The sequence below is a fragment of the Carassius gibelio genome, chromosome B13, assembly GCF_023724105.1.
Source record: "Carassius gibelio isolate Cgi1373 ecotype wild population from Czech Republic chromosome B13, carGib1.2-hapl.c, whole genome shotgun sequence".
Classification (NCBI taxonomy): domain Eukaryota; kingdom Metazoa; phylum Chordata; class Actinopteri; order Cypriniformes; family Cyprinidae; genus Carassius; species Carassius gibelio.
Genome location: NC_068408.1, coordinates 11,654,610 through 11,668,098, shown reverse-complemented (window position 1 = coordinate 11,668,098; position 13,489 = coordinate 11,654,610). Strand labels below are relative to the sequence as shown.

The window sequence follows — 13,489 nt, the reverse complement described above, 5'->3', positions numbered from 1 at the left end:
CTAAACACAACCAACAGAGGGCGCTCAATGAACCCCCCTGATCCTGACCGGCTGCCTGAGGACGAGGAGGAAACGTGTTGGCAAGAAAGGTGTTTTCTTTTGTAGTATTACCATGGATCATAAAAAAGTTACAGTACGTAACGTGATGTTTGTTTTATTTTAGTGGCTTCTAGTGTTTTCCAACCAGTTCTGTCACAATAATACCAACATGAAAACGCATTAACAGATATACTGATTAATAAAGAAATTACACAGCAAGTCTGTATAGAAAGGAAAGTAAAAACAGTCAGTGTAGCATGTAGTTTCATAGTTTCTGTTTGTTCATAACCCTGCTTAAAAATAAATAAATAAAAAAAAAGTTAAGTTTCTTAAACTTTAAGTTACTAAAAGTTAAGAATTTTTCATTAATTCGCTTACAGACCTGCTTGTTACAATAATCTTTCAAAGAAGTGATGCACCGACCTGGCGAAATGTCAGTTCCAGTGATTCATTTTTCCTTAAGTGTATTGACTTGTGTAAACATGTTTAAAGAACTGGTGCACCTTGACTGCAAGTTGTCTAAAGACGTACAATAAGCTCAGCAAATAGATTGTGGATGGTTGCTGCATTCTGCAGAATCTGAGGCTAATCTCTCATCTCCCAAATCTAAAGTCTAAACAACACCAAGAAGCAATATGACCTAAATGCAATGAAGTGCTTCCTTACAATAGCCAGGAATGGTTTATAAACAATAGTTTAGGTTGGTTAAACTAGACAAATTTACATAAATGGCAACTATTCGGTCACAGTGGACCATGTTGAAAGTCTTCAAGTTACGTGAAAGGAAATTGAGAAGGGAAAAGTAATTATCATGTTTTTAAAAGTCCTCAAACATAAATCTGACAATGGTAAATCATCTTGGTAAATCATCTACATTTTACTCGTCGTATTTTATCATAATACACAGAACTTAACAGAAGTCAATAATTCGTCCCAGGTTCAAGTCAGTCTTCTCACAACAACATGGTTAAAAAGGTTTATTTGATCTTATTTATTAAATAAAATCAAACCTGAATATCTTAGACAATTTCCTTAACTTTAAAGCTTATTTTGAGTGGATGTCTTCAAAAACCTGTGCTGATATTGTATAAAGCAATATATAAAAAAAAAAGTGAAGTGACATTCAGCCAAGTATGGTGACCCATACTCAGAATTTGTGCTCTGCATTTAACCCATCCGAAATGCACACACACAGAGCAGTGAACACACACACACACTGTGAGCACACACCCGGAGCAGTGGGCAGCCATTTATGCTGCGACGCCGGGGAGCAGTTGGGGGTTCGATGCCTTGCTCAGCCCTTTGATTGGGAGTCCAACCCTCTAACCATTGGGCCACGACTTCCCCCACAGCAATATTCTCTGAAGATATAGTCACTTTTTGTCTGGGCTTACCTTTGTAGGCCTGTTGTCACATGAATGTACACAAGTGCCAGGGCTTCTACACAGAAAGTAGTTGGTTTATAAGAAGTACACTATCATCAGAGAACCCAGAGCATTATAAACCTTGCTACATCAATACTTACTTTACAAGGCTCCTGCAATATATCACTGTTACTCATTTCCCTACAGCAATTTCATTTCCCCTGAACCTAGTCTTTATCTTTATGTCTTTCATCGGTTTGTAGTCATCTGCCCCTCCCTCACCCCTTCCTTGCTCTATCTCTCTCCATACAGATAATATCACGTGGTGATGTGATGTGAGGATATCCCTCATGTGATAATCAGGTTTGTCATCAGACATTTCAACATTTAGATCAACATTTAGATCCTAGCCAAATGTGAATTATGGCATATTTATGAATAAACTCTTCCTGTCCCATTTATGGCATTTAGTTGCAAAAAGTGTAATATATTATGCATATTCACATACAATGACAATTATTTTAAAAACTGTTATTTTAGTCACTACGTGAGTCTGAGAAGTGGAAAATCTCTTTTAAGTATCATACTGAGGTTAAATTTGGATCAAACTCGTTCTAAAAGCACAAGCAGCCTGCAGGGATTTCCCAGAGACTGTAACAGATCCGACAGATCATAACAATGTGACAGACTTCACAGATCACACAAACCTATTAAAAACACTTGTTAAGTTACTTGTCGGGATAAAATTGGAAATAATTAGGAGCTTGTTTGTACTCTCGGTCATGTTCACTGACAGAAAAAGATTGTAAATCATTTGTAGATCATTAAGTAAATAATTATATCTCTTCCCATGACCTTTCAAGGGCCATCAGTGTGAAAACGGATAAAGAGACTGTGCATGTACATCTGTGATTTCACTCAGAAATAATGACTCATAAATCTGGATTACGTAATCAGATTCCAAAAATTCGGTACTTTTCATTAGATTAAATTACATTTCATCACTTAAACCATCACTTAATGGCAATAAATGATTCATAATTTATTGATTCTCCCTAATTCTTCTTTTTCATCTTTTAAACTGTACTTTCTAAAATAGCCTACCACTTATAGACAGTCAGAAAGTCTTCTAGTCTTCTGCGGACATTCACACAAAGATCAGTCACTAGTCGGGTGACTGTAATTACACAGAAAACTGAGAAGCCATGCAGACAGCATATTACCACTGGATTTAAAGAAATAATTTCAGTTTTAAGAAACGTTTTCTTAGCATTTCATCATTACATCAACTATGGATGAACATGCAGGGTTATTTAATCATGCATTACCAGGGGTGCACATCATTTTTTCAGCCTGGTTCTCATAAGAGAACCTGGAGCTTTGGTTTGGTCCTCACACTGCATATAGCGTGACCCATTAAATATAACTATAAAAAATTATTAATAATAGTTATAATATTATTTCACTTTATTTATTTAGTTTTTTAAATAAAATAATAGTAAATAAACTAAATAATAGTGTGTGATAATATTATTAAAAATAAAAGTCAGACCTAGTATTAAATACAAATACATTTATTTTATAGTAAACCTAAAAATGAAATGCTTATATTTACTACTACTTTCTTTGTTTGCCTCTTTAAGAAGGATCGCTTTATGTATTCCACAATTTTAAGTCGCTTTGGATAAAAGCGTCTAAAAATAAATAAATAAAAATTTTCATCATATTCAACCATAAAATCAGCAGGCTTTTATTTTGGCAGGCTCCCGGCATGTAAGTATACGCGCTTACGGATTTAGCGCTGCTGCTGATTAAAGAGCGTCAGTGGATGAATGTCACAGTTCCCTTATCGAGTCGGTCTCTCGACATTACGTATGGGGAAATCCATTTCCTCGAAATTATGAAGTCTGATTGAATAACTCTTTTGCTTGCAAATAGCCAATGGCGCCCTCGCCCTCACCTGATTGGCTGACAGCCATCAATATAGGTGACGGTGGGCGCCAAAACCCTCAGAATCTTTTTTCTTCACTTGAGTCTGGTTTCGCCGTGGATTCACGCATACAGAGCGGAAAATTGTGGAAAATTATCCCCTCTCGCGTTCCGGTGATTTTACTTTTAAAATGTCTCTTTGCCGCATGTGTGGTGGGCCCATTGATTTCCCGGACACACACGAGCAGTGTGTGCTGTGCCTGGGTCGGGCTCACGCAGAGGCGGCATTCGAAGGATCCGGATGTCGTGCCTGTGAGGAGCTTCCCATCAAGATCCTTCGTGCAAGGCTGGCCGTTACCCGTAACGGTGGCCCTGTATCTCCTGCCTCTCCCCCGTCCGCCGCCGTCGAGCCGCGAACCGGGAGACTGCAGAGAGCTCCGTCGACGGATTCTGTCGAGGTACTGGCGTCGGCCCAACGCCCACGCCACCCTCACGTGGAAGATCCCCTCTCATACTCTGAGGCCAGTTCCCGCCCTCCACTAGAAGCGCGGGAAATGGTCTCGTTTGGATATGACGAGGACGACGCCATGTCTACTAATGCCTCAGACCCGGGAGCGTGGTCCGAGGCCCCGTCTGAAGCCGCCCCCGCCTCGCTGGATGCCGAGCTTATGGCGATCCTCACGGAGGCGGTGGCAGATATGGAATTGGAGTGGACAGCCCCCAAGGAGCTGCCGTCTAAGAGATGGATGGACGGTTCTTTCCTCGGCGCGGGCCGCCAGGCTGAAGCCCCGCAGAGACCCGCGCCTTTTTTCTCTGAGGTCCACGAGGAACTCACCCGGTCATGGCGCTCCCCTTACTCAGCCCGAGCCCATGCACAGGGGACCCAGCTGCTGACGACGGTGGAAGGGGCGGAGAAATTGGGATACGCGCGACCGCCTCCCGTCGAGGATGCTATCGCGGCCCATCTCGCGTCTTCTCCCGGCTGGAAAACCGCCTCTTTGCCTTCTAAGCCATGTCGAGCTACTGCTCACATCGCTGAGAAGGCGTACATATCTGCTGGACATGCAGCATCTGCCCTCCACACGATGGCAATCCTGCAGGTCTCCCAAACTCGGCTCCTTGGGTCCCTGGATGAGGGAAGCCCGGACCCAGAGTCGCTCAGGAAGCTGCGCACGGCGGCGGATCTCGCTCTCGCGGCGTCAAAAAAGATAGCGCAGGGAATCGGCCGCAATATGAGCAGCCTTGTGGTCCTGCATCGCCATCTGTGGCTGACGCTGTCCGGCATGCGCGATGCCGAAAAGAGGCAGTTCCTGGATGCACCGGTGAGCCCCACCGGTCTTTTCGGTGTCGCGGTGGAATCTCTGTCGGAGAAATACGCCGAGACCGTCAAGCAGTCTAAGATGATGCCTCATCTTTTGCCGAAACGGTCTCAAGCCCCCCCTGCAGCGAGGTCCAGATCTTCTTCGGCACAGCGACAAGCGGGAAATACCAGGCGCGCGTTCCCGAGCGCAGCAGAGCGTCGTGAGCCAGAGCCACCATTCCGCCAGAGGCAGCCCAGGAAGCCCCGTTTTGGTCCGAAACCGGCCTCTAGCATCCAAGGGCGCCCGGCTGGCAAGAAGGAGCAGCGTTCCTGATGCTCGTGCCAGGGGGAAGAGAGCGCGGGACGTGTTCGTCGGACCCGCGGCGAAAAGGGCGCGTTCCCGCCCAGAGTTCGTCAAAGATGTGAATGTTGTGAGAATGAAACCGCTATGTTCTGTTTCAATAAACATGCATTACATGCCTCAGCAAAAGAGCTTTCTTCCTCCCTCTACTATTACCCGCTACATAAGCGAAGCCTCTCCTCCGAGAGACGCTTCGCAAAGCGGAAGCTCGGGGAAACCCGAGGAGGTGACTATGTATGTTCCCGTGCAAGAAGCCGCGAACGAGTCACCTGCCACTCATATAGCGGTCAACGCTTCCCCAGTGGCTGGCGCGCACGCCCCGCCGCAGCATGCATTAATACCTTCCGTATTGAGTCATCTCAGCGCGTGGGCGACGCTCCCCGCGGCATCTTATTGGGTGATCAACACGATAAAACGCGGCTATACGCTCCAGTTCGCTCGCAGACCACCCCGCTTCGGCGGTGTGATTATGACAGAAGTGTCAGAACAGAGCGCCCCGCTGCTACGAGCAGAAATATCCTCTCTCCTGGCCAAACAAGCAGTAGAGATAGTGCCCGTGGAACGGAGAAATTCCGGTTTCTACAGCCGTTATTTTCTAGTTCCGAAAAAGGACGGAGGTATGCGCCCCATCTTAGAGCTGAGATTACTGAACAAAGCGCTCGCGAAACGCACGTTCAAGATGATAACTGTGAAGCAGATCCTCGCGCACATTCAGCCCGACGATTACTTCATTGCAGTGGATCTAAAGGATGCTTACTTCCACATCCAGATAGCCCCACATCACAGGCGCTTCCTGCGTTTTGCATTCGAGGGTGTGGCGTACCAGTTCAAAGTGTTGCCGTTTGGGCTCGCTTTGGCTCCCCGTGTATTCACAATATGCATGAATACAGCGCTCGCTCCCCTGAAGCTCAGTGGAATGCGCATACTGAATTATCTCGACGACTGGTTAGTCATCGCACGGTCGAGAAGCGCTCTCGAGGAACACAAACACAGACTCCTCGCCCATCTGACAGGTTTGGGGCTGTCTGTGAACATTCAGAAGAGCACACTGCAGCCGCGCCAATATATCACATTCCTGGGTATGATACTGGACTCGCGCTCTATGACCGCAAAGCTGTCAGAGCCGAGAATCCAGTCGATTCAAAATACACTAGCCCTCTTCGTTCAAGGCAGAGCTATCCCCTTAAGAACGTTTCAGAGGTTGCTCGGTCTGATGGCGGCCGCAGCCTCCGTCTGCAGACTGGGCTTGTTACACATGAGACCGCTTCAACACTGGTTACAGAGCCGAGTGAAGCCGCGGGCGTGGAGAGCGGGAACGGAACGCCTTATCATAACGCGTTCATGTCTCGAGACTCTGGCGCCTTGGTTCGGCACGACCATATTCGAGCAGGGTGCTGCTATGGGCAGAGTGGTCAGACGTGTAGTGGTCACTACGGATGCTTCACTATCAGGCTGGGGAGCCCTATGCGATGGCAGACCAGCATTCGGTACGTGGACAGGGGACCAGACGCGCTGGCATATAAACTGCTTGGAGATGGAAGCGGTTCATCTAGCGCTGCAGAGTTTCCTTCCGTTTGTGAAACACCGTCATGTTCTCATCAGAACGGACAACACGGCGGTGGTGGCGTACATCAATCGCCAGGGAGGTTTGCGTTCGCGATCCCTGCAGGGATTAGCGAGACAGCTGCTGTTATGGACGGACAGGGTACTTCTGTCGATTCGAGCAGTGCACGTACCGGGCAGCTTGAATTGCGGCGCGGACATGCTGTCCAGGGACGGCATTGTACACGGAGAATGGAGGCTCCATCCGCAAACGATAAATATGATCTGGAATCTGTTTGGCAAAGCGGAGATCGACCTCTTTGCGTCGCAAGAGAACGCCCACTGCCCTCTGTACTTCTCGCTGACAGCATCCCCCCTGGGGGGAGACGCGCTGTCGAGCCGCTGGCCAAAGGGACGGAAGTATGGTTTTCCCCCAGTCAAGTTAATGCCGCTGGTGCTGCAGAAGATCAGGGAGGAGAGATGTGCGTTGATCCTGGTAGCACCCAAATGGCCCAACCAGCCGTGGTTCCCGGAACTGGTGAACATGTCGCGGCTTCCCCCGTGGCGGATCCCGCCGAGAAGGGACCTCTTATCCCAGGCGAGGGGCACCATATGGCACCCCAACCCAGAGCTTTGGGATCTGCATGTGTGGCAGATCAGCGTGGAGTATATCAGCGAGTGCTGCAGACAATAGCAGAGGCTAGAGCCCCTTCGACGAGGCGTTTATACACTCTGAAGTGGAAAGTATTTGCTAACTGGTGTGTTGACAAAAATGAGGACCCCAGGAGTTGCGATATCTCCATTATTCTGACCTTCCTACAGGAACGTCTGGATGCTGGCAGTACCCCATCTACAGTGAAAGTCTACGTGGCCGCTATCGCCGTTTTTCGTGACTTGCTAGACGGCCATTCAGTGGGGAGGCACCCCCTGATAACGAGCTTTCTTCGGGGAGCTAGGCGGCTTAATCCACCCCGCCTTCGTCAGATGCCGGTCTGGGACCTGTCATTAGTGCTTAGTGCGCTGTCCAACCCACCTTTTGAACCAGCCGAGTTAAGCGACCTTAAAGTGCTCTCATTTAAGACGGCGCTACTGCTCGCGCTAGCTTGCGGGAAACGAGTGGGAGACTTGCATGCCCTGTCAGTGAACAGCGCGTGTATGCAGTTTGGACCGGACGATTGTATGGTCAGACTTTTACCCAAACGCGGTTATTCGCCTAAAGTGCTCTCAACGCCGTTCAGAGCTCAGATAATTACAATTCAAGCATTTTGCCCCGAGGAGGACAGTAATTCAGTGTCTCAGAAGTGCGCTTTGTGCCCCGTGCGTGCCCTGCGTGCATATGTGAACAGAACTAGCCAGTTTCGAACTTCAGAGCAGCTTTTCGTCTGCTACGCGGGTGCCAAGAAGGGCAGCGCGCTGTCGAAGCAGAGGCTATCACACTGGATAGTGGAGGCTGTGCGACTAGCTTATGCTTCCCGGGGAACCGCCTGCCCAATCGGGGTGCACGCCCACTCCACAAGGAGTTTGGCGTCGTCATGGGGTTGGGCGAAAGGTATGTCTATTCAGGACATTTGTTTCGCAGCGGGCTGGTCGTCTCGCAACACGTTTGCGAGATTCTATAATCTGGACATTCCCTCGTTCGCATCACATGTGCTGTCAGTGCAGGAGGAGGGAGTTGAGCAGTCTTTGGACTAAGCTATGGGCACGCCCTACCTAGCGCGTGCACTAGCCGTGGTTCTTTCTACCAGGTCAGCGTCAGTTATTGTTGTAATAGCTGCGGTTGAGGTATTCATTCACTATCTAATGTGGTCCCTTTATTATGCCCGCATTATAAGCCGGCAGTGTATTCCCAAGCACCAACATATTGCTGCATTTTCCCCATATCACACCAGTGTTGCTTATCTGGGTGCACTGGATTACGATGGTGTAAGAGCTGATTTGGCTCTGTGCCAAGAGGTGTTTCAACCAGGTCCGGTACCCGACCTAGAGCTAACGCGCTGTAAGAGCTAGTGCTTATGCTCTTCTGTGGCTCGATGCGAGCTGGGCCGGACAGTATTTCCCACACGGCGGGGGTTTTATTGTTCCCCATACGTAATGTCGAGAGACCGACTCGATAAGGGAACGTCCCCGGTTACTCACGTAACCTTAGTTCCCTGAGAGGAGGGAACGAGACATTACGTAACCTGCGGTGTGGAAAAACCTTCCAGCCTCATTACTCTCGTTCAGTGGAAGATTCTGAGGGTTTTGGCGCCCACCGTCACCTATATTGATGGCTGTCAGCCAATCAGGTGAGGGCGAGGGCGCCATTGGCTATTTGCAAGCAAAAGAGTTATTCAATCAGACTTCATAATTTCGAGGAAATGGATTTCCCCATACGTAATGTCTCGTTCCCTCCTCTCAGGGAACTAAGGTTACGTGAGTAACCGGGGACGTTTTTCATTGTGCCTTGAAAACGACATGGCATAGCCAGATTTATGCTTTCAGGTTGAAAATAAAACTTATATAGTAGAGTTTGTGATCTAAAATGGTAATTGTGTATTAACAGCTATCAACCATGTCGGTACGCAAATGCGCTGTCAGAACATATTTATATGACGCATTTTTTATTTTGGTTGTGCAAGCGGACCTGCAGACCACTTATGTGCAACCCTGTGTATTACTTTGTCTATTAAATGTAATTTTAATCAGTGAAAGATTACCATCTGTTAGCAATCTACCTAGCTCTGTTCATATAATCACAATAATTTTTTATTCACTAATAGATACATAAAGCCACATATTTTTTAAAGCCATATGTGACCCTGGACCACAAAACCAGTCTTAAATCGCATGGGTATATTTGTAGCAATAGCCAACAAAACATTGTATGGGTCAAAATTATCGATTTTTGTTTTATGTCAAAAATCATTAGGATAAAAATATTTTGTAAATTTCCTACAATAAATATATAAAAACTTAATTTATTATGATTAGTAATATGCATTGCTATTTGGACAACTTTAAAGGCTATTTTCTCAGTATTTAGATTTTTTTTTAACCATCAGATTCCAGATTTACAAATTATCTCTGCCAAATATTGTCCAATCCTAACAAACCAAACATCAACGGAAAACGTATTTATTCAACTTTCAGGTTTGATGTTTGATGTATAAATCTCCAATTCAAAAAACAAATGACCCTTATGACCGTTTTTTGTGGTCCAGGGTCATATAATTGTTACAGTACAAATATAATAATGCAGCCAATCATATGTCATCTAGGCCCATTTAATCAGCATTTCTAAGAATGGCATACTTGGATTTACACCAACGTCCCATACTCTGTGTTCATACTCCGAGACAATGATCTTTTTGTTTTGCTGTCTCACACACTCTTGGTCAGGTTCTATCTATTAATCACTAACCAGGAAACAAAAGATTTGATTTAGGTATGAAGTTAATTTCACTTTCTGTGATGTAGCATACCTCACGAATCCGAAGCTGGAAGCTTTTTCCCTCATGATAACAGTTGTACGTTTTTAGAAGGGACAAAATATCAGACCTGAAAAAGGGACATGATTTAACAACAAGGGCTAAATATAATCATGTTTAGTCAGTTAGAAAGCATGTTTCGAATGTTCAGTGTGTATCAAAAGTGGAAATCTTACTTTGCAATTACTTTCTCCTCATTCAGCCTCACATAGGAGGTCTTGTCAGGATCCATAGTGGAGTTCCTCGATAGAAACGCTTTCAGCTAGAGATAAGCAAGATAATGGGGGAGAGAGCAAGGAGAAAGAGATCAAGTTAATAATATCAAGAACAAGAAAAAGTGGGTGATTAGAAGGGAATAATACCTTGTGTTATGTGATTTTAAAAAATATTCATAACTAAAATGAACCATTATTGTCACCATAAATCTTGTGTGGGAGGAACAAGTGAAAGTAATCACAGGAATATGAAGAAATCACATGGTCCAACTGTTAACAGAATGTGTAATTTTCCCACAAGGCTTGCCATGGCATGTTTTCAGACCTTCTGACAGGTCACAGAATAGTAAAACATTCTTCAGTGGAAAAGTTGTGAAAATTCTTCACTCAGCTATTTTGCAGATTAATACAGAGAAAAAAAACGCACCATAAAACCAGCTCGTACTAATTAAATTATTAATTATTAATTACTAATTTAATTATTATTATATATATAATTTATGTTTTCACACCATATTGTATATAATTACAATACATTTTTGTGCAGTTCTCAAATCTCTTTCTGTATAGCAGTATTCAAAACTGCCCCTCCATGAGACGTTTGAGACATTGCCTTTACACTTTTGAATCTGGCAAAGACGCAAATGAGATTCCATTTTAGGAATCTGTTTCATATATTAAACTATAATATGGCTTCAGAAGTCTTTCAACAATGTGACCAAGTTTTTAAAGATTTCTGCAGTAGTGGGCTTCTGTCAATGCCTTTCTATTATCTGTATTCAAATAGCTTGATTCCGTGGGAGTAATAACGCAGCACTGGAATTTCAGGAGTGGCATGAGAGCTGGGAAGTCCCTCACAGGAGTATAAAATGACAGCAGGTCACTGAGCACCTACACTCAGAAGCACTTTCATCATGAAGCTGACGGTGTCTGCTTTGCTGTCTTTCACCCTCAGCATCCTTCTAACAGGTGAGTGTATCAGAACAGACGAACTACAGTAACTGAATTATAACAGTAACTGAGAACCTGTTGGGTTAGAACTGAGTTGGCAAAATTCTACGTAATATAATCTAACATCTCTGCAAAACTAGCTGTACAGGTTTAACGATAAATTACATGAATTTGATATTTTAATTATATACTATCATTCTAAACATTTTTAATGCTTTTTAATTATTTTATGCTCACACAAGCTTAATACATTTTATCAAAAACCGTAATATTGTTAAATGTTTTATCATTTAAAATGACTTAATGTGTGATGACGAATCAGAATTTTCACATGATCATTCAATAATTATTCTAATATGTAGATTTTTTTTTTTAGGTTTATCTGTTGAATAGAATGATTACAAATGAAAGCATTTTAAATATAAGTTTTTTTTTTGCGAAAACATTTAGTGTCACCTTTGATCATTTAAATGCATTGCTAAATAAAAGTATGAATTAATTTTTTTTTAAAGTACAACAATCTTACTGACTCTGAATTTTTTGATACATCATGGATGTTTAATAAATTAACATTTTCTTTTTTCCTAAATACAGTCCAAGTCGTGGACAGCCAATATGTTCCAAAGACCTGTCAGTGTCCACAGGTCAAACAAAGAGTCAACGGACCACTTTCAGATTTCAAAGTCAGTCTAAAAGGACCTAACTGTTTACAGGATGAGATCATGTATGTAGTTCACATACATTTTTTTCAAATTTATAAGATTCTTAATGTACGTGCCGAATTGGGTTTACATGTGCTATTATTCTCTGTGTTTTTCATTAGAGTCACACGGCAGAAGACTAATAGACTCGTGTGTCTTAGTCCAGATGGTCCCCAAGGCAAAAGACTGCTGGAATGTTGGCAACGGTAAGAGAGTGTTATTACTGCATAAGTCTCTAAACTACAGCACAGCATGTCCAAAAATCCAAACATCTCTAAATATGATGGCGGTATGCAAGTCTTAATCTGCTGAGTTTAAGTCTACTCATTTTGTTTTGTTTTGTTTTTTTTCAGCATGCAAAAGGACGGCAAGGACCACAAAAAATGCATACACAAACAAAAGCAAAAGCCAAGGCAAAGAAAGTAAAATCCAGGAAGGTCAAGTCTTAAACTCAAATACTTAAAGACTCTGAGAAAAGAAAGTAAGAGATCCACAGGAGAGAATACTCTTAAAAGCTTTTGCAAAGTGCTTTAGTGCTACTGTTCATTCATATGCATTAAACAAGCACGTAAGAAAGGACATAAGAAAAGGCTGGATTCAGAGGAGTGCACACGTGTGTATGGAGGCCAAGGGATGGCATACAATGAAGACATGTTACAACAGGGACATCATCTAACCTTGACATGTAATAAAGGGATGAGTTAAACCCTTTTAAAATTTCCGGACAGTCAGAAGACACAGCTTCGTGGTCTTATAAATTCTTATACATTTTTATATTCTTATTGTTGTCAAAATGTTATATAAATATATATACTTATAAATGTATGTTTAGTGATCACATGAAGAAAATGCTTCTTTTTTTTACAGTTTAATATAAAATAAACTAATATAATAAACATAAGCTAACACCTAAAAAATAACTTCTGTGTTTCTCTACCTTGTGTTCTCATGTACATATAATTATATATATTTATTTATTTTTTAACCCTTAAATATTACTTTAGATGGTATAATCGAATGCGTGTCTGCAGTCATTTTAAATAATAATATTAGTGTTGTCAATCAATAACAAGTCAATCAAAAGGAAAATGGCAACTAATTAATTTTTTTCAGATTTTTTTTTTTTATATTCAATCTTCAAATTAATGTAGAGACAACATAAAGACAGTATATTTTTAATATTTGTTTAACAGCATCTTTTTTTATGACTGAAGGTGGGTATCACTGATACCGATGTCTCTAGGAAATTCAACATACCAGTATAATTAAGAGCTATCAATATAAACATTTATTAGATTTGGAAAAAATAACAACTTCTAAAACCATTATAATAAATGCCACTTATCTGTACACAGAATGTACACAAAATATACAGAAATTGAATAAAGTGATCAAACCTTATAAAATCCTTAAAGCTGCAGTACATAACTTTTGACACTCTAGCAGTTAATAAACAGAACTGATAACAGACTAATCTCTAACTGACATACCATTCGAATTTCACATTAAGAAATTATTTTATCCCAAAAAGCTAATTATTCTTACTTCAAACTGGTTCTCTTTAAAATACAAATCTTGTGTTATCCCAGGCTATCTGTAATCAGAGGTACATTTAAAACT

The 13,489-nt window shown here is 42.8% G+C and overlaps 1 protein-coding gene across 1 annotated transcript in view; it reads right to left on the bottom strand.

Moving 5' to 3' along the window:
- The window catches only part of rassf4a (Ras association domain family member 4a), a 33,822-nt gene that overhangs the window by 9,537 nt on the left and 10,796 nt on the right, over positions 1 to 13,489 (bottom strand). The window contains exons 3-4 of the mRNA XM_052572217.1: positions 10,179 to 10,264; positions 9,997 to 10,072 (exon numbers count right to left, since the gene is read on the bottom strand). Coding sequence (XP_052428177.1) covers positions 9,997 to 10,072; positions 10,179 to 10,234 — 132 coding nt within the window. The 5' untranslated portion in view covers positions 10,235 to 10,264. The remainder of the gene's footprint in view (positions 1 to 9,996; positions 10,073 to 10,178; positions 10,265 to 13,489) is intronic.